Source organism: Musa acuminata, chromosome BXJ2-10 (genome assembly GCF_036884655.1).
Source record: "Musa acuminata AAA Group cultivar baxijiao chromosome BXJ2-10, Cavendish_Baxijiao_AAA, whole genome shotgun sequence".
NCBI lineage: Eukaryota > Viridiplantae > Streptophyta > Magnoliopsida > Zingiberales > Musaceae > Musa > Musa acuminata.
Genome location: NC_088347.1, coordinates 33,798,501 through 33,819,544, shown reverse-complemented (window position 1 = coordinate 33,819,544; position 21,044 = coordinate 33,798,501). Strand labels below are relative to the sequence as shown.

Below are 21,044 nucleotides of genomic sequence, written 5' to 3'. Positions count from 1 at the left end.
GAAGAAGACACCATTCTGTTCTTTCTCCTTGTTGGTGATGATATTTCCACTGCTGCTCATCCACTCCCCCCAGCTGTTTCCAGGTTTCCGGTTTCGATTGCTGATTTAGACTACCTTTTCTTGGATTAATGTTACTACTGTGGCGTCGTGCATGCTTTGCTTGACCAACCTAAAAAGAGTCTTCCCTCGTGTAGACTTCGCCTTTCTTCTTTTCGAAGGTCGAGAAGGAGGAGAAGAAGAAGAAGTTGCTTTTCATGGATTCGTATTCGGGGTTTCAGCACCGAACCATTAGGATTGGATTATTTACATTAGCTCTCAGCAGTACACAACGAAGCAACTACGAAAGTGGCGAAGCTGAAAAGATCAGAAACAACATGACATACGCTAAGATCGATGAATGGACCAAATCTAGACTAGAAGCTGCGAGAAGAGATCGGTATGCATGTTAACAAGGGGGGGGAGACGACGGCATTAGATTGAGCCCCAAATCTTCCTTGTCTAACACCAGACGTGGTTTTGTGGACGGCGACGTCGTCGTCTCGTGGACGTCCAAGCCACGCTTGTTGTTGCTGCTACTGGTACAGCCATCAAGTGGCACCCCAAAGAGCTTGGGCTTCGCGCTGCTGCTCTCTTCGTTGCAGCCTCTGTTCTTGTCATCGGTCGCGTTGTCTAGCGGAGGGGGCGATGGCTCGTCGGCGATGGTGAGGGAGCTACTGGAAGTGGGACTTCCGGAGGTGCGACCCCCTCGCCGTTGAAAAGACGAGGGCAGGAGAAAGTTGGCGGAAGCAGCGGCGGCGGAGCTGGGGGCGACGGGGCGGACGTGGTTCTGGACGAAGTAGATGATGTCGTTGTAAAGCTTCCGCATGTGAGCGAGCTCCGACAGCAGCGCCGCGTTGCTCCGCCGCAACCTCTCGTTCTCATCCAACAACGCCGCCGCCGTCGCCTGCCCCACTCCTCCACCTCCTACTCCGCTGACCATTCTAACAGCATTAGCGGCATCGACATCATTGCCCCCGAGGAGGAGGATACGCGACGACGGGGTGGCGTCCTGCCAGTGAGGGACGGCAAGACGGTAGTCGTCGAAGTGGTGGTAGAGAGGGAACGAAGGAGGAGACGAAGCAAACGGAAACGAGGAGGAAGAGGGGGAGCAGGTCTTGCGGCGGTGGATCTCGCACAGCAGGTGCTTCTCGCCCTTCCGAAAGAACTCATTCGCGAACTCCCATCGCTCCGGTACCACCTTCCGAAACCCCTGCCACCATTAACAGACCGAAGAAGAAACAAGACGAGCTCAGCTACAAACACTAGGAACAAGGAAAAGCAGAGGAAGACGAGGAACAGGGGAGCAAGCATACGTAGGTGTTAAGCTGGCGGACGAAGCTGGAGAAGTTGTTGTGCTTGAAGTAGTTGGGGAGGACGTCGCGGGCGAACTCTGGCGGGCGCCACACCACGAAGGTGGAGGTGCGGTCGTCCCCCCAAGAGACGATGTGGTCGGTGGCAGGGTCGTCCACCAGTTGATACGTCTTCGTCAGGAAAGGCGCCGGCAACGGCTTGTTTGTCTCCGCCGCCACTCCTCCTCCTCCTCCTCCTCCTTCCCAACACATCTCCATTAATTCTACTGCACACTTGGGATAGAATGGAGTGTGCTTGAAAGATCGCTACTTTGTGTTGTAGTTGGGTTTTCCCTCGTTGTTTAATGCAAACTTTGTGGCCTCGAGGGGTGGGATGGAGAGTGGGAGAATATGTGTGTCTCTCTCTTTTTGTGGTAGAGAGAGAGAGAGAGGTAAGGGAAGGTGAAAGCTATATGGACATGGAGGTTTCGGTTTCAGCTTTCAGGATAAACCCGTGCTGCTTCCTTTATATCTTTTGATTGAACCATGTTCCTGTAGCTCAGGTCTTCTTTATCGACTCAACAAGCGGTTCTAATCATTATAATGATTGTCTCTATACCATGAATTTTATTTTATTTTTCTTTTATTTATAATAAAATATATTATTGTATCTTAAATATTAGTTTGACAGTGATTTACTAGACTCACTTTCCAAGGATTAAGGGTTCAAAATCTCATTCGATATATTTTTGAAGATCCCAACTAATTTATTTAATAAAGATTTTGATAATTTCTCGTAAGATATTGAGCTAAATTATCGTAAGATTTTGGGTTTGAATCTTATTTTCATTATTTATCTAAAGAAAAAAAAATTCTCTTTTCTCTTATAATGTTTTAGTGGTACAAGAAGACTTGATACCAACAGGACAATGAAGGTAACATAAATAAAGTCCACTGTACATCTTTTCAACCAAATCTAACCTTTTTTTTTTCCTTGCATATTTATATATATTAGAGAAAAACCTAAAAGTAGAAATTGATTGAAACCAACAATGTTATCCCATAATGATAAGTTCTCTGTTACTAATTGTTAAGCCCAAATCAGGTATTATATTATATCTCTAATTTGTGCACTTCTTGCAATGGTTTGATAGCTTGATTTATGCAATGCAAATTCATTATTATTATTATTATTATTATTATTATTTTATTTTCTAAAGAATTTATTTTGCAATTCTTGTTCCTTACTTGATATTGATTTATTACATTTAATGCTAAAATTCATTGTGTATATTCTTTTTAATTTACTCAAAGAGGGAAAAACAATTGCTATTAATCATAATTTTTGAAAGAGAAAAAAAAAAAAAAAGTAGAATCTGATTACTCACTCTAATTTTCAATGTCTATTATTTCCATTGACTAATTGGGTCCGAATCAGTCGTTCTGGTCCCAATCGAGGCTGAGCTCGACCTCCAATTCCTGAGCTGATGATCTCAGGTGATGGGTATTACGGTGACCAAAGGCTGCACGAATTTTCATGAAAGAAAGCCGTAGGCTCAGCTTTGCAGCTCCACAGGACAGACTGTGGACTTGCGGTTCAATGACGACGTACATCTCTGGTGATGCTTGTGGGAATTTGGCACAGTGGGGTGGGCGCCGTGGTCGTGTGGGGGCAGCAGAGAGAAGACGGCCTCGGATGGTAGTGAGCGTGCATTGATTAAGAAATGAAGGAAGATGCTGAGCAGTGAGCAGGTCATGTGTGGAGGAGGAGCTCCCTAGAAAGCAGAGCAACGCCCAGCTCCATCTCCCAATGGATGCTTCCTATGGATTCCTCTCTCTCGGTGCTGTCTCCGGTGAGAAGTGGAGATGTATTTGTACAGAAAAGTGCCTTTTCCACAGGGAGGGTTCTCTTGCATTCTGTCTGTCTTGCATCCCATGGATTCCTCTCCGTATTGTATCAACCGGATGTATGCGGATGCTACTCTCCCCCAGCCGAAAAGCTGCCTGTGGTTCGGTACTGTATCCATAAGATGTATGTGCATATTCTTCAGAGAGAGAAAAAGGTGTCCTCTGCAAAGGGTTCTCATGCATTCTTATTGTCATCCTTCTCATGGATTCCTTTCAGTACTGTGCCAATTAGATGCATGTATATATTCTACTCGTTTCAGATAAAAGAAGAGTGCCTTTTTCCCAAAGGGTCGATGCCTTCTTCCTATGCATATAGTATGCACATTTCAGAGAAAGACAAGTGTCTTTTCCAAAGAGAAGTGCATATGATACTGAGATGTATGTCTATGTTTTATTAAAGGTTTATGCGTTGTGTACCGACGAGATGTATGCATGCTTATAATTCTTCTATATATGAGAGAAAGAAAATGGCTTGCTCCGAAGGATTCATTCATTTTTCAACGTCATTTTCATCTTCTGCTCAGCTTCGTCCACTGTCAGCACTGCAGCAGCAGCTGCAGCGAATACATTTATGTATCTGACATCCCAATGGCAGCATATATTTGTCAAGATCTTTCCACAATCCTACTATCGAGTAGAAGATGCTCAAAATACCGACTACCAATCGATCTGCACATATAAAAGTGATCTCATAGTTAATAGGGAGATGTACTGCGACGGGTGACCAAATTTAATAGACATATATCAAAAGAAAGAAGAAGAAGAAGAAGAAGAAGAAGAAGATAAAAAGGCATGGCTGCGACGAAGTCATCCTTCAGCTTTTAGCCATCAACACAGTGCAAGAAATTATTAGTAACAATGTTCATACTGGTAGAATCATAGCCTTTCTGATCTGCCTCCATTGCCTTCTCAGGATACAGCTTGCCAAGGATATCGCTGATCATCTTCATGAGAAGTTTTCATTAGCCATATGTAAATTAAGGGTAAAGGATAATTCTTCCAACTTCTTCCACTCATCATTGTACAAGCATCTTGGTGGAGGAAGTCATGAACACCCTGAAAGTACCACAACAAACATCATGTTATCACCTCTATATGTTGGAGATTATAGATTGAGATTTCTTAGGCATCAAATTGGTATATGTTTCACGAAATACAATGACTAATGTCATATTTTTGACTTTTGTTCTTCGAGGAACTCAAAATCATCTTTGAAATGCTACCGACCTATTTGTTTATTTACTAATTATGTTTTTCTTATGTTAAAATATGATTATACCAACAACAAAAAAATCATTCCTAAACCATGTAACATCGAGTGTGTAGATGGATCCCCATGTACTTCATCATAAAACACTACATCTACTACAGTGTGAGAGAAGAGAAAAGGAGAAGATGTCATTCTAAATTCTGCTACCCAGCACAAGTCTTCCCGCCTCATCGTCCTCGTCATCATCATCTCTCTCTCTCGCGCACGGACACACACGCACAGGATCACCGCCGATCCACCTCGGGATGCCTTTAAATATATGCTACCAAAGTCACAGTTTCTCCTGCAGCAGAGACAGTGACACAGCCAATGTGGTGAATGAGATTAACCGAGAGAACAATGCAAACAGGGTGTCGAAAGCCTTGATCCGAGTGAGGTGATGGCTTCGGGCTGGCTGTGCTCAAAAGGCTGTTTTGAGTGGCTGTGGACTCGCAATAGTCGGGCAGGCATGGAATCCCACCACCAAAGATGTCTTTTCTGTGATGGGAGTCCTTCAAAGGTTCTCATCCCCGTCCTCTTCCTCCACTCGCTTCTGTCCCTTTCCTCTGCCGCCTGCACCGGCGAGGAACACGAGATCTGCTGCAGTTTTCTATAGTTCCTGTTGTGTCTTTATTGTTAGATACCCATGCCGTGTGTCGTTATGTGAAGCTAAGTGGTGGCTGATGGGTCACGAGATAAAAGTCGCTCGGGTGCATCTCGTCTTTTGCTGTCAGTCAGTAAAGGAAGAAATTTAACGTGCGATCAAAGCAGAAGAATCTGATCGAATTGGTTCTTCTCCTCTTACTTCACGATAGTAAAAACTTTTCCTTACAGATCTCAGTCTGAACTCCACAGCCACATGGAATGACCGACAGTTGCCCCTGAGATCTACAAGTGACCTCCTGCAGCAAAAGAAACCCAATCATGTTGAATGAACAAGGTTATCAAATCCTTCTATTGAATCTTCCGATAAGGATTAACGCACTCGTGCATCACTCTTTCATGTTGTATGCCTCAGAGAGAGAAGGAAAAAAAGGGTCAGACGATTGTGGCATTGGGTAGCCACCAGCCAGCCACCGTGGTGACAGATCCAACACTAAATAAGAGGCAAAGCAGATGTGAGAGAGAGAGAGAGAGAGAGAGAGAGAGAGAGAGAGAGAGAGGAAGAGTTGAGGTGCTGTGAGCTCTGATGCCGAGGAGACAGACACAAAGGCTGTTCCCATCACATGCTCGTCACCTTCTTCTCATCTTCACTTCTTTTCATTCTGTTACTCGAGTGCCTTCAACCAGAGATAATGTCAAAGTAGGAGCTTTTCCTTTTTGCTTATACGCCCCTACCGAATTATCTATTCATTTATTAAGCTCCAAAAACATTTTCATTATTGTCCCCGTCCTACGGCAGCTCCACAACATTTGCATTAACCTTTGTCATATAATATCTTTGATGAATCAATCAACTTAACTTTTGGTGGCAGCCCTGTAATCATACATATCATACTTAGCTCTGAACAAGTCACATATCATAGACAGTATCATCGATAGGCGTAACATGCATTATATAAAATATGTACGGTATATTTAGATCTGACTCCAGTTTCGAAACGATGATTTTGAGGAGGATTTACTTCAATTTGAAGATATTAATGTAGGCTTTTTTCAAGATTTCAGGTGGAGAGCGATTCGGACTTTGGTGATATTGATTGCCCTCGCTCACTATCGACCTCATCGATGAGGAGGATTTGTTTCGATTTGGAGATGTTGATGTAGAGTCTTTTCGAAGCTTTAAGGGACCACTGTATTACAAGGTGGAGAGCGACTTGGACTCGTCATCGGTGGTTGACTGCCCTCGTTCACTATCAGTAGGATATGCTTCGATTTGGAGATGCTAATGTAGGGTTTCCCCATGGCTTCATGGGGCTTATGGTGGTTAACCTCCTTTTTTTTCTTTTTTTTTTGCTTTTTTCAACCATCGAACATATTTCGTTTGGCCAACATAATTCCCTTTTGTGTGTCGATACAATGACAAGTAGATATCATAATCACATTCAGGAACGCTATAGCATTCTTGCAAACTTCTCTGCACCTTCAACCACAGAAGTGGCTTTCCTTTTCTTGGATAAACCACCATTGTCAACTCCAAACTGGGCAGCAGCCCTTGCTCTTAGTTCTTCCATTGTTTCTTTCTCTTTTGCTCGCTCGAGGACCTAAAGAACAAAAAATAAAAAGTTAGCCAAGCTTCATGGGCAATGGATTCGCACGTAAACGAGGGGGGGATGGCTGTGAAGGAAATTACCAGATGACGGCCATAGAGATGCGTGCTTGAAAGATTCTCCAATGCATTTTGTGCCTCTTGCTTAGTAACGTACTCCACGAATGCGTAACCCTTATGATGACCACCGAACTTCACTGGCAATCTTAAACTCTTGATCTGCAATCAGAGAATGATTTAAAAGCACTGGAGTATGGAATCATGTAATTTCGACCAAGTAATTCTTATATGCCAAACATATTTTATGAGGTGGAAATATCTACTAAGGATTGTCACCAATAGTCAAACAGATATCCCCACTATCAATAGAGATTTTTGAGAACTTAGAAACACAATGCCATATAAGACAGTAATTGAAAACATAACAGTACCTGACCAAATGGACTGAACAGCTGCTTTAGATCCTTTTCGGTTGCCTCAAATGCAACATTTTTTACCATCAATGTTGTTGAGCTCTTATTCTTCTCGTCTGTTTTAGGAACCTGTCCGGCTTTCTTGGAATGACAAAGTTGCATTATAAGGGCATGCCCATCCAGAACAGTTCCCTGGAGTGTAAAGTATAAAGAGCTATTATTAGATGACAATTAAACAAGAGAAATAAAGTCATTTGATCTGTGTAAGTTTCTCTGTTGAGTATCTCCAAATAGCAGCTGGTATTTTACCTGTAAATCCTTGCATACGCTGGTTGCAGTTTCCACAGAATCGAATTCAATGAATCCAAAACCCATGGAAACATCCTTTCCCTTTTTTTGGTGCTTTTTTACCTAAAAAAACAGGAAGAACATTTGAAAAGAAGAATAAAGAGAAGAAAACTCACAATCCAATCAAGAGAATGTACCTTTACACTTTTTATTGTCCCATTATTCATTTTATCACTAAAATGTTTCTTCAGAGTGTCATCAGTTGTCTTGAAATTCAGGTTCTTGACAAATAGTGATCGTGACTGGATAACAAGAACACAAATAAAAAATAAAGAAAATATATCCATCTTCAAAGGTTAGCAACGAATCTATTCAACTAATTTTTTCAAAGCAAAAACAGATTTGACAATTAATTTAGAGAAACACAAATTTCTGGGAAGGTTCTTGAAATTGTAATGCTCAGTAAGACTCAGGTAGTACAAAGACTAACATAAAGGATTAAGTAAAAAAAGAATTATCCATTAAGGTAGAATATGAAGATTCTGTTCAATATAAATCCATGCAGATATTCTTTTTATTGCAAAAATACTTCAGAACAAGTACCATGTTCACATGAAAGTATCAAGGCTATCAGCACAGGTTAAAAGACGATGAGAGGAGGATGTACCTCATGAATAACAAAAAATTGTGTAACATCAGGAGAAGGAAAAGAAACATTTGTGTTCATGGAATTTAAGGCCTATTAACAATAATTTGGACTTTCATATTTGTGCTACATTATCAAGGGATCATTCTACAGGCATTATCAGGCATTAGGTTATTTGCACAGTGATAACTTTAGAACTATTTATACAAACTGGGTTAAATTAGGTTGCAAACGCCTTGATCCGATGCCAACTCAAGTTGAGCTTTCCTGACCTAAGCCTACTCTGAGAACCAGTAAACTCCATCCAATATGAGCAAACTTCAGTCTGGGTTCAGGTTAGCCCATAAGAGTTGCTGCCTTGAGTTCCTATGAAGCTAAAGGTGGAACCTAGAAGAGATGATGCTTTTAGCACAAAGTAAATGTCTCCGACTATAACCAAAGTCATTTATTTGGACTGAGATATAGACATTCCCATATGCAGACATGGAAGTTCACAAGGCACTGATCTGTAATGCATAAGACATTATTACTAAAACCACCACTATGCTTGGAACTTATTAGAGAACAGTCTTAACAATAAATGGTGGATCATGCCTGCTTATATAAGAACATCTCAATCCTATAACATTATTTTTTCTATTACTGATAGTTTAATCAATAAAGCATTGCCAAAAATGTTTTTCCCTTGTTTTTCTTGTTGTCTATCTTCTTTTCTGTTGTAACATCAGACCTGCTGAGATAGCCATCTTATTTTTTTTTGTTTCTCCTCTTTTTTCCTTTTTCTCCTTTTTCTACTCGTTATTTGCATATACATAATGAAGTGAGATAGCCTATGCCATATCTTTGCAGGAAAAGAAAGTAAAAAGTGGTTAATGCACCTGCCTGTATGCAGATGCGGCCCATAGACTGCACAGGAAAAGAAAGTAAAAAGTGCTTTCCTTGTGTATACTTAAACATGTGGTCTGCGTATACATAATGCAGATGCAAATGCCACATATGCAACCAACATAGCGGACCAGATGTATTAATTTATCCATCTTGATCTAGTGGATCAAGCCTATTAACAGATTCTCTGAAACCATTTTTAAGTTATACCACGAATCAATTTCAAATATTAATAATAATTCTTTCATAAATTATAATGTCACATGATCAGGGTACCAAAAGTTTTTTCATTTGATTATTTTACTGAGATATGCTATATACTTTTGTTTGATAGAGTATCATGAATTAGGAAGGATGAGATGGCGAAGTAATTCCAGATTTGAGTGATCCTACGGCTGAACGAAATTGACCTTATGACTAATTTAATATTTTTTTAAACTCTGGAAGGGCACAACTTTAGCATGGAAAGGAAAGAAACAGATGATATTAATTATAATTAAATTTGTAAAGATAACATGTGCCTTATAGACCGTCGCACCTCCATCTTGTCAGGATCAATCTCCTCTTCTGGTATTCCTTCCACACTTTGCTCTAGTAGAACTTTCTTAACATGTTCTTCACCAATTACACTAATTTTCTCCCCATTCTGTGATTTTGGGTTAGAAGACAAAATGTCACCAGGAGCCCATTCCAAGTATAATGGAACATCCCTACAAGTTGGGAACATTATAAAGGAAAATTAGTAAACAGAGAAGATACAGAAGTATCACATCCAAAAGTCTACCAACAGAATAGGAAACATGGAGAAAAAAACATAAAAAATGTTGGTAGCATAGGAAACATGGAGAAAAAAAACGTAAAAATGTTGACAGTTGACGCATATCTTCAGAAGCATATGAAAACATATTCATTCATTCACAAATATGAATCAAATTTTAGAGAAATTACAAACTACAAAAAAAACTTTACTGTCGATTCAAAAAAAAAAGAGAGAAATATAAGATAGGACACGAAATGCTCAATCAAGTATTGTGTCCCTCTCTCAATGAGACTTTTCTTATGAAATCAACAAAATAAGTTTCTCATCCTTTACAGTATAAGCAATTTATTACAGAATTATAACACATGATGTAACAAGATAAGGCTAGAAAATAGAATGTCAACTGATGTGTTCTGAAAGTTTTTTGTTATAACAAATATTCCATATATGAACTCAACTTTGTACATATTTTATGATGGTCATTTAAGGAGCCAAGAAAACTACCATAAGCAGTCAACTTCAAATTAACTTTTGAAGCATATAAAGCTTATTATGTATATAGTTGGTGCCAATAAGTCCCAGAGGAAGCAAAAAACACTAGGATATGTAGCTACAAAGAAATACTGAACGCAACAATTGAATTGTTTTGTATTTATGGTCCTTATTGGACCTTTAGTGGTAAATCCCATTTTCTTAATGTTAATCATTGCTTTCTTGCAACATCTTCCTTTCCTTTCTTGATTCTAACATTTTTTTTAAATTTTTTCTTTCTTTGTCGGTTTGTCGCATTCATCTGAATATGCATCCTTCAACTGTTTCTAATACAAGAAGTTGATGGGAACTTCCATTTGTGTTTTATAGATTATTATTCATAAATTATATTGCTTCATAGTTACACTCACACCGTGTGTATTCTGTCCTCAAACTGAACCTGTCATGTTGTACCCAACGCAAGCTATGACCTAACTGACAATTTGGTGTACTGGTCCAATTGCATGTTTACTGCAGTTTTGGTGTAAGTGCCACTGGGACACAAACTGACAATACCCATTGGTAGACATGATTCCACAGTAGGGTTATAACTAGGCAATTCTCAAATAGCAACCCTCCTCTTTTCAAACTTTAACTTTTTAAAAGCCAAATAAATAAAATGCTCACAACAAGAACAAACTTCCTCCCAATTACGACTAAGATGACATTAAAAAAAATGTCCATGTTTAGGCTTATCAATTGTGACTACACCTTCCACCATATGGAAATTGTGATCATAGTTGTTGCTTCAGCAACAAAGGGAAAAATATGTTAATTTACAAATTAAATTTCCTAAAATCTAACCTTTCATGTGGTATCCAATACTAGAGATTAACAACGGTCTTTTCCTTAAATAAACACCCATAAGACATAATGGAATGTACATTAGAAAGTGTTTGAACTTTTCAAATTTCTTTTTAAATAGAATTAAAAAAAGGATTAATCAATGAACTTACTTATATCGCTTATATGCTAAACCCTTGAAAGCTGCACGAGCTTCTCCAGCTTCAAGAAAAATTACCTGAGAGAAACTTCAGTTTAAATCCTAAGAGGTGCAAAAGACACTTCAAACTAGATAGGCCATGAAATGGATCTACATCCAAACAGATCTTCAAAGAACCACAATATGTAACTAGCATGAATCTAGGAAACAATTTACTTTTATTAGCAGTAAATCTGTACCTAACTACATTTGGTATTAGATGTAATCAATATTCCACAATGAAAAAAGTCATAAAATGACATGAGTAATTAACTGTTATCTACACCGCTGTATTGGGTAAAGCAACAGTTTGATGTTTCGCAGGATGAAGTTGCATTTAAGGTCGAAGGCTTTTAAGTTCACTATTTGAGCCATTTAGCTAACAGAATTGCACATGCTGGAAAGCCATGCTATGCCATGCAAATACTTGGAGAGTGTAGGTAACCTAATGGAAGTGAGGAACAAAAGAAAAGCCAAGGGTTGAAACTTTAAAGTCTATTTTGCTTTTCTTCAAGTATCGAGCACCAGCTTCAGGAAGCGAATAACCCTCTTTGTGCTGGCATGGAAGACAGAATATCATGTGAAGGAATCCAATTCTGTAGTAAGATGAAAGTCAAGAGGTGCAGACTGCTCACACCAATTGTGTATGATGAAGTTCCATCCATTGATGACGAGAAAAAAAATTAGCAACTAGATGATTGACTATTCTATCCTGAGAGTTACATAAAGGACATATAGGATTATGCCTTGGAAAATCTCAGTATGGATTTTATGGTGTATGCATAGGTGCTTGCATCTTCCTATTGTTGTATGAATTTGTATTCTCCACAATTAAGCAGTTGGTAAAGGGTTTGTGCAAAGAATATCCCCTACTTACCCCATAATCATATGTATCTGTCACTGACATTCCCACAAATAATAGAAGTAATGTCATTGTGAGGTGCAACTACCTGATATGTAGGAGCAGGACCATAGAACTGAAGATGAATAAATGTACATCAAATTTTTTTCTTAGTCAGGACAGAAGAGAAATTATCTTCCAAGATGATTCCACGCTATCAAAATTGTTTTATCTACATAAAATATCAATCAAAAAACAACTGAACAGTTAATAATGCATAGATAGATAATAAAATGGCTGAAAATTGATCATCATACCAAGGCCAATACTCTTGTTGGTGGGAGAATAATTTTATCAAGACTCCCATATTTCCCAAACATGTTAGCAAGATCTCCTTCACTAGAATTATAAGGCAAGTTCTTAACCAATATCACATGATTGCTTCTTTTGGTATTTTCAGTCTTCTTAGAAGCATGTTCTTCCAATGCGATAATGTTAATTCCAGCATTAGAAAGAGCTTTCTTAGTTTCTGCTATCACATGTGTTTCCCCAAGGGCTATGCGTACAGCAAGATCATCCGCTTCACTGTCAAGTAGATCACTCTTCTTAATGCCATGCTTCCTTGCTATATTTTCAACTACCTATGCAAGATCACGAGTTATATTGAGAAATATGTACATAAGTCATTTGCATTTATGAGACATAGCAAACACATCAACAACAATTAGCTACACTACAAACATACATGCCAGAACCAAGAAAAAGAAAACTTAGTGATGTCCTGTTGAGTTGCTAGTGATCAGGTTAATTTCAATCCTACTCTTCTCTAATGTTAGTAGTTCCTCCGCATCCATCATTGTTTGCTCAATCAGATAGAAACAATTAACTTTAAGAATAGAAACAGGCAGCAAAAGGTATCTATCAACCAAGATCTATGCCACTCATCCTGTAACAAGTAGCACAAATAGCAACACCAGACACTAACAAAATATGCTGGTAATGACTCTTATCCTAATTCTGTTTTAGGATTTAAAAATAGCAACACCACAATAGGTCTTAAAAAACAAGGAATTTTTAGTTTTAAGCATTCATATATTGGAATACATATTAAGCCTATTTAATTTGCAAAACATGCGTCGAAAAAGTCATGCAACAGATTGTCTAAGTGAAGCATTATGTTACAATAAACTTCTGAAACTATAAAAAAAAAAGTTCACACATCTATACAATAACATACAGATTTTTATTAAAATTCCAATATAACAATACACTGTTGGTCATAAATTTTCTCCTTTGATTCAAAATTGCATAGTAGTATAGTACTTAGTTATGGTATAGAAATTACCAACTTATACATATTCTTTAGAATCTTTACATAATGCACACATCACAAGTGAATAGGATCAAAAGAATTCTTTTATATTTTTGTACTTTCACATCTCAATGCCCCAGAAAGAATCTGTTTATACAATCAAGCAGAAAGATGAACATCACAGATCAGAGAAGCATACAGCCTATATGTCAATGGGTATTGATGAACCATAAGAATTTTTGCAATGCATGAGAGTCATATACTCAACAACAGATAATTTTCTAGTTCTAAAAAGGTTAACATGGTTTCTAACAAAAAGGAAAGCAGTACAACACCATCAATACCCAAAAACACATTCTCAATTATTTTAATATCAAAAGAAACTTATAAGGGAACAATGTTTGACCAAACCTTCTGTGGGTTTCCTGAACTTGCAAGACTTGGAAAAAATGTGCAACATGGATTAAGGAAACATTTGTTCAATAACCAATACACCACAACTTGTCAAAAGTTGAAGCTTCAGATCTGGCTCCTTTTAGACCAAAAACAAATCCTCTAAACCAAAGTTCTAAGTCTCAGTACGGTACCAGATTTGGTAATATAGCAGACCAATTTGGTTCAGGTGTACCATGTGTATATTGATCTCTACCATAAAAAAACAATACCAACTAGTTATCGGTATTTGACGCCTTGATCTAAAAAGAGAGCAACATCAAGGACCTACAAAAGAGTCCAATATCCTTACTGAACTGGAATCAAACAGGAAGCTTCAACTGGTTTAACCTGACTAGTTTTCAAAGCATCATTCCAACAACAGTTGAAGCTTTAAATTCAACTGCAATTATACATAGAATCAACTATCAAGGATCTCTGCTTCGCCTGGACCGGTATGAAACAGGAGGTACACACCAGTTCAGGCATGGACTGCCCAATTTCAGATGGTCCAGTCCAATTCAATATAAAAACAAAAAGAAGTCATCACCACCACTGCTCTTCACCTCGCCACCACCTACCTCTCTGGTACACTCCCTCCTCTTCCTGCACTGCTCCCCTTCTTCCTTCCTCTTCCTCCTCCATTGTGCCTTCCTCTTCTCCTTCTTCATCTTTGAAATACCAATACGTACTGGTATATCATGTATTGATCCACTGGTAGGATCAGTATGTCCCAATCTGACCAACGGTTGGTATGGGTCCAACACATGATATAACATTCCTTGCATAGTATTCGTCTTCTCCTCATTGTAACCATCTCCAATTTCTCAATGCCAGAAGTTACATACTGACAAAGATGAATTAGACACAAGGTGATAAGGAAAAAAATTGCAAATTATCTGAAAAGCAAATTTGGTACCCTCACACAACATTTCTTTATTGTAGAGAGTCATACCATCTTAAGCCATAGGAGATGTGAGAGCAAGGTTTTAAATTATATACTGGCCATTATTATCGGTCTGAACATGAACCAGCATGTGGAACAGTCCTTTACAGGAGGTTCTTGATATGGTTCATTAGTCATCGAGTGATAAACCCAGTTCATTTTTTTATATTTTAAGGTTAAAGTAACCCCTAGAACTCTTCTCTCAATCTACTGCACTGACTCAGGTAGCCTGCTGCTTGTGCCCTCCGCCGGCTTATCGAAAACTACTACTCCTTTTCCTCCTCTTCCTCCAAATCCTCTTCTGCTTCTCCTCATATACCCCTCCTGGTACTTCAATACACTGGCTCATATCAAACGAGGACTAGTATAAGTATGACACCAAAATTTTAACGATGTGTGAGACTTCTAATACCTTGAAGAATAAGGACATTGACTGAAGCACACTCAGTCATAATTGTTTGCACTTTTGCATATTCTGCAGTGCACTTCAACGAGAAGTCAACAAAAACGAAACTCGTATTGTCTCACTAATGAAATCAATTCGCAGGTAATTGCAGCCAAGACATAATAATTTGAAAAAAAAATCCAAACCTTGAAATCAGCAAGGTGATATATCATCTTGCCATTTCTTCCTCAAATGGCTGAATAAATGGGTAAGGAAAGAAGCAGGCACATTAATACTTTAATCAGAAAAATAATGATGTCAAAACAAAAATGTAGCTGAAGCAAGGATCATATGAGAGCAATGGGCACAACATCAGAATGGGCCTTTAAACTTATAAGGATTTATATCTGAAATAGAATCATACTGTGTCTGGACGCATAAACAAACTATTCCATGCTCGTGTATCACCACTAGCTTCAGATGCCTTCTTCTGTTCCTCACGTTGCTGCTTCAAGCTCTTTTTAGTAGTGGCATGATCAGACCTTGAAGGATGGTGAAAGAAACAGATATCAGCAGTTCACATAAGAAGATAGGAAATTGTAGCTTGTATTCCTAAAAGCCTTGTGCCAAGAAAGACAACACTATAATGAAATATATGCTTACTCAAGTTTCTCAGAAGTTGAATTTTTAGGTTTTGCAGGCATAACATGTAACAATCTGCCTTGGAATATTGAGTTGTCCAATTCTTCCAGTGCCCTATAACAAAGAATTACTAAATAAGCATGCCACATAATTAACAAAACTAGAATTACTGAAGTAGGTAAACAACAAATATCTGATGCTATGCTTGAAAAGCCACATATCTGTGAATTCGAAGTTTAAATCAAGACCACTTGAAGCATGAACATTTGTCAATGCACAAAATTGATCTTTAAGAAGATCAAGATGTGACACAAGTTTTCAGCTTCCAATGGCAAGACGCAAAGCATGCTAAAAGAGTATGATAACGGATGATGCCAAAACAAACAAGCACATGACACGTAGCACAAACTATGCCAGGGTTGTCATTGCAAGACCAAGTTGTTTTAAGTCATGAATGTTAGATTTAGAATTGGTATTCTTCAACATTTGGCATATGAAGAATTAATGTAAAACATAAGTATCTAAACTGCAACAAAATGCTGAGAACACATTTTTAACACTTTTAGTCAGTTTATGCATCAAAATTTGGATGAAGGTGAATGAATGATCTCATCCTAGGAAAAAATTTACATCCTCCTACTTTCATTGGTCCCATTTTTTATGTAATCACATTCAGGAAGTAATAGGTCATAAACAAGAGAAAGTAATACAATCAATTAAGTGTATTGCACCTCCACTCCATGAAGCACCAACAAGAATTCAATTGACCTCAATGCCTAAACAACTTTTAATCACCTAGTCCGATGCTTCATCGGTGTATGTAAAACTTTCCTAGAGCTTCAAACAAAATACAATTCTAGGTTTGTCTAACAACCAAGTCTTATCCATCTCAGCATGCTTGTTCACAGTTCACACACACACAGCTTTTAACATTTTTCCCAGATCATCTTCGCATAATACATCACCAATAATCAACTAGCACTAATACATCAGCTGATGCCATCGTGGACATCAACTTCTGTTAAAGAAATATTTTGCTGTGGCAGATGAAGATGAAATTAAATACACCTAGTACTCTTTTTCTTTCATGTGTTAGCAAGTGATTCTTCTTTTTGCATGATTAAAAAAACAAGGGAAAAGTAGAGTTCAACCACTGGTAATAGAAAATAACATACCAAATCCATAAATAGACACTACTTTAAATGATACCTTTTACATTATTAACTAAAAGTGTATATTCATCTAGAAAATTAGAATTACTTTTCAGCTAATATAGTTACCTCATCGCAGATTCTGTGAGTGTGTAAAACACATAGCCTATTCCTTTAGATCGTTTTGTATCTTTGTCAACAACAAGATGAACCTCTGATAGATCACCAAACTGACTAAAGAGTTCTGCCAGATCATCTTCACTGCATATCATTAACAGTAAATTGATATAATCAGAAGAAAATAAAGGTGAAAATAACCAATTAGCACAAGATCTTTCGAAAAGTTAAGATAACTTGATCATACGTTGCTGTGTATGGAAGATTGCGAACAAACAACCGACCAGTTTCCATTGCTGGTTTGTTCTCATTATTAGATGATGTGTTCTTAATATCATTGTTTTCTCCATCAGAATCTTTCGAAGATTGCTCTTCTATCTCAACTTGTTCATACTCTCTGCATTTCATACCTGGTATATCAATTGTTTTATCTTTTGCATCTGTTTCCAGCAGTTCACTGAGCGATTCTTTTTCATCTTTTTCTAAATTATCATCATCAGTTTCTGAATCTGACCAATTTTTCTTAACCCTACTTTTAAAATATTCCATATCCGTTGTGGCATCCTCTCCATTGAATTGCTCTATGGGAATTATTTCAGAAGACTCTATTTGTGTAGGGCTAGATGAAGTCCCATGGGCTGTCTCATTTTCCCCCTTAACCCCTTCAGTCTTATCTATTTGAGCAGATTGCTTTTTCTTAGTTTTACATTTCTTAGTTTCTTCCTCATCAGCAATTCCATCTGAGACAATCACATTAGAAGCACCCAAAGAATCATTAGCCCACATCTTTAGTTTGGACCGTGGCTGCATAATCTGAAGAAATTCTTTCAGTTTAGGATCATCTTTTTCACTGCGTTTGGCATCTTTTGACATAACAGAAAAGGATTCTAAGCCTTTGGATGTTGAGCCAGACAAACTTTGATCTTTTGTAACTGAACTATCCTTGTTTCTATTTGTTAAAGGATCTACTTTCTTTGTCGAATAATGACTCCATGGACGATGAATATTGGGGTCACCAACTCGACGAGCAACCTGCAATGGACAACTATTTTATGTAAATATCAATGCTTTTCAGAGTAAATACTGTTTGCTACAAAGCAAAACAAGAAATCTTAGACTGACAGAGGGATAGGCCTTGAAGAGAATGAACTCTTCTCTTTCAATAAAAAAGGTGTTATAGGGAAACCATGTTAGGATCACCAAATAGTTAGAAACTAAGGTTTTTGTTTTTAGCTACATTCTAAATAAGTCAAAAGTAATTTTCATGATGTAGTACAGTGTTCAGCATATCTTACCAATAATCATGAATGAACATGATGAACTTGGACTATCCAAGGACATTGCCCTTCACAGAGGTGAATTTCAGATACTAATCCATGTAGTTGGGCACAAATAGCTTGGAAATCAAGTGGATGAGTGACAGACCATACACGAGTAGGCAGCAGACAAAAAATCAATTACTTTAATGGGGGCCAACAGCATATGGTACTGACAAGGTAGCTTTTAATTAAACTGGCAATTTCTATTTTTTCTGTCGAATTTTAGGATAGAATATATAACATTAAACGTTAATCATATAAATCAATATGATTTAGAAAGTTAGATACAAACTTCTCAAAAGAGTGCATATGATTTTTTTTGCCTACTTTTTTGAAGAAGAAAAAAACTCTTCAGAAAAATATATTAAAGAAGTCTAAGCAGGAAATAAATTACTTAAGCTTTGGTTATGCAGATGCCAGATAGCATTCAACTCCATGCACAAACAAAGCCACCAGCCAAGAGATAACTTTGTGTTTAAGTCCCAACCCACTAAATACCAAAACTAATGATAGAATCTTTGTTGCCAAGCACAATCAGGTCAGTGGTATATACCATCAACTATAATACAACTAAATAAAAAAAGAAAAAACAAGAAACAGAGGGATCATACAGTACCTCACATGTGATTTTCAATGTATCCATGTAAGAATTGTTAAAGTAGTTGAGGGCGTCTTCAGCTTCCCTCTCAGTCCGGAACCCGATAAATGCAAATTGCCTACTCTTTCCATCTCTAACAGAAACAAAGGAGATTATTCAAGTTTAACATATATATCCCAAAGCCACAAAAATTACTATACAAACAAAATATGTCATCTCAGAAGATTTTTTTTTTTTTTTTTTTTTTTTTCTGTTTCTTGGTTTTGAACTGGTCACCGGGCAGATCATTAAGTGACAAAAAGAAGCAAATAAGTGAATCATATCAAGTTCTTGATCCACTTTGTAAAACGATGAGCTATTTAAATGAATGAATGAAAGTCAAACAACAAAATGACTAATCTTCCAATAATGAATGAAAGCCGGAGAAGAACATTCAAATTAGAAAAACTAAACCCTACCAATATAATGTTTGATGAGCGATGAATGAAGGAAACTATCTACTTGTATAGCGCAAGAAAATATTTTCCCAATTATTAAACTTGTCTAAAGTGCAGGTTTTCTATCTAAAAAATAAAAATGAGTTGATCCCGTGAAGAAATATGGAACCTTTATAACGCACAAATTCGCTACTCCTGGAATATGTGGTTGGAGCTTATCAAAGCTCGACGAACAAAGATATTTCCAAGGTAGCAAACATAAATGATGCAACTACTATATAGAGTGCATCATAGAGCAACAGAGCAATTCATTGAATTTCGTACTTGGTGCGCATAAGCTTGGCATCGGTGACCTCCCCCTTCTGAGAGAAGAATTCACGGAGGCGGTCCTCGTTGACGTACTTGGGCAAATTCTTGATGCAAAGCCGAGACCTGCAGACGAATTGAAGGAGAATTATTCAGAGCAAGGAGGGAGGCAAAGAAGTCGGGAAAGAGGGGAGGAACAAGCCACTCACATCGTAGACAGCGGTAGGGTTTTCCCAGAGGCGACTCGAAGTGTAAACACGAGAGAGATGGCGGTAGGGTTTTCCTAGGGCAGCTGTTGTAGGAAACTCGCACCGGATCTGACGAGATGCGTCTTAGGGTTTTGCGAATCTCAAAACTCTCCTATTGCACTTCTGGCATCGCACGGTGGGCGTAGAGAAGAGAGAGAGAGAGAGAGAGAGAGAGCTCAGTTATAAAGGGGGTAATGCTGCATCCGAAGAGGAAGAGGGCTGGCCGATTGGAGAGTGTAGTCGTGTTGAAAAAGCCTTCCCGGAGTCACTTTTCATCACCTTAACTCAGTTTGTCCACGATGAGCCGGGCGAGGGTTTTTGTTCAGGTTTACGGCCGGCGCGGGCGGTAGACGAACTGCCTTGTCTCAATGAGATCCTTCATGGCATCGGTGGGGTGGGGGGAGAAGCCAGTTGGGCTGAATAGGGTTAGCGTGAGAGAGGAGGATTCCGGTTAACTCGAGTTCACTTGGGATCCAACTAAGAACTGATTGTATCAGATCACGAAAGCAGCGCAAACATATTTGAATTCAAGTCAACTACTTTAGCGTTAAAAACAATTCATTTATTTAATTTAAGTAAAAAAATCAATATTTACCCTAAAAGAAAATATCTAATGACCCCCTCCCTCTTTATTGTTACTTGTCGAACAATACCTCTTTTCTTGAGAATCCTTTTTAGTTTGCCTTTTGATTGTGCAAATAAACGAAAGAATAAAAATATAAATGAAATAATCGATTGACAAAAGTAAAGGCTAATACATGGAAAAACACACTCTTTTTTTATTTTTTATATCATCCAAATAATGAGGTATGAAGAGAATTTTTTTTTAATTAACTTGTATTATTTTGTTGAAAAATAAGATTTTTTTTTCTTTCTAGGGTAACAGGAGAAAAATTAAAAAAAATAAGATTAACAGGCAAAAAAAAATAACTGGTGTCCAATCTTTTGATTGATTATGTTTCGTAGTATCTTATTTTTCTAAGTATTATTAACTTAGAGAAAAATCATATCACTTTGATTGTGATTCGATGAGAGATATTTTACAAATCTCAAAGCATTCAGATTAATTAAACTAAATAAAATTCGAGTCAAATAAGATTGTATCGATTTA

The 21,044-nt window shown here is 37.9% G+C and overlaps 2 protein-coding genes across 2 annotated transcripts; both read right to left on the bottom strand.

The window, feature by feature from the left end:
* Nucleotides 1-360: 360 nt before the first annotated feature.
* LOC135624196 (heat stress transcription factor B-4c-like) lies at nt 361-1,768 on the bottom strand. Its single transcript, XM_065127600.1, has 2 exons — nt 1,353-1,768; nt 361-1,249 (listed from the first exon to the last, which is right to left on the bottom strand). The coding sequence occupies exons 1-2, from the start codon at nt 1,605-1,607 to the stop codon at nt 446-448; spliced, it is 1,059 nt and encodes a 352-aa protein (XP_064983672.1). The 5' UTR covers nt 1,608-1,768; the 3' UTR covers nt 361-445.
* Nucleotides 1,769-6,403: 4,635 nt separating this feature from the next.
* On the bottom strand, nt 6,404-20,372 carry LOC135625300 (multiple RNA-binding domain-containing protein 1-like). The gene is made up of 15 exons (XM_065129934.1): nt 19,895-20,372; nt 19,704-19,811; nt 18,961-19,075; nt 17,273-18,057; nt 17,038-17,169; nt 15,779-15,871; nt 15,540-15,657; nt 12,358-12,681; nt 11,174-11,238; nt 9,465-9,636; nt 7,593-7,697; nt 7,417-7,518; nt 7,126-7,299; nt 6,779-6,913; nt 6,404-6,689 (listed from the first exon to the last, which is right to left on the bottom strand). Coding segments are annotated over exons 1-15 (2,580 nt in total). The 5' UTR covers nt 19,897-20,372; the 3' UTR covers nt 6,404-6,539.
* Nucleotides 20,373-21,044: the final 672 nt, after the last annotated feature.

Bases quoted from the DNA above. Each gene is read 5' to 3' on its own strand.
- LOC135624196 (XM_065127600.1), bottom strand. From the start codon at position 1,607: ATGGAGATGTGTTGGGAAGGAGGAGGAGGAGGAGGAGGAGTGGCGGCG. The intron at 1,250-1,352 runs GTATGCTTGCTC...TAATGGTGGCAG, and splicing joins TCCGCCAGCTTAACACCTAC to GGGTTTCGGAAGGTGGTACC.
- LOC135625300 (XM_065129934.1), bottom strand. The intron at 12,682-15,539 runs GTATGATTCTAT...GATCTTGCATAG, and splicing joins TGTTTATGCGTCCAGACACA to GTAGTTGAAAATATAGCAAG. The intron at 7,519-7,592 runs GTACATTCTCTT...CTGTTTTTTTAG, and splicing joins GGACAATAAAAAGTGTAAAG to GTAAAAAAGCACCAAAAAAA.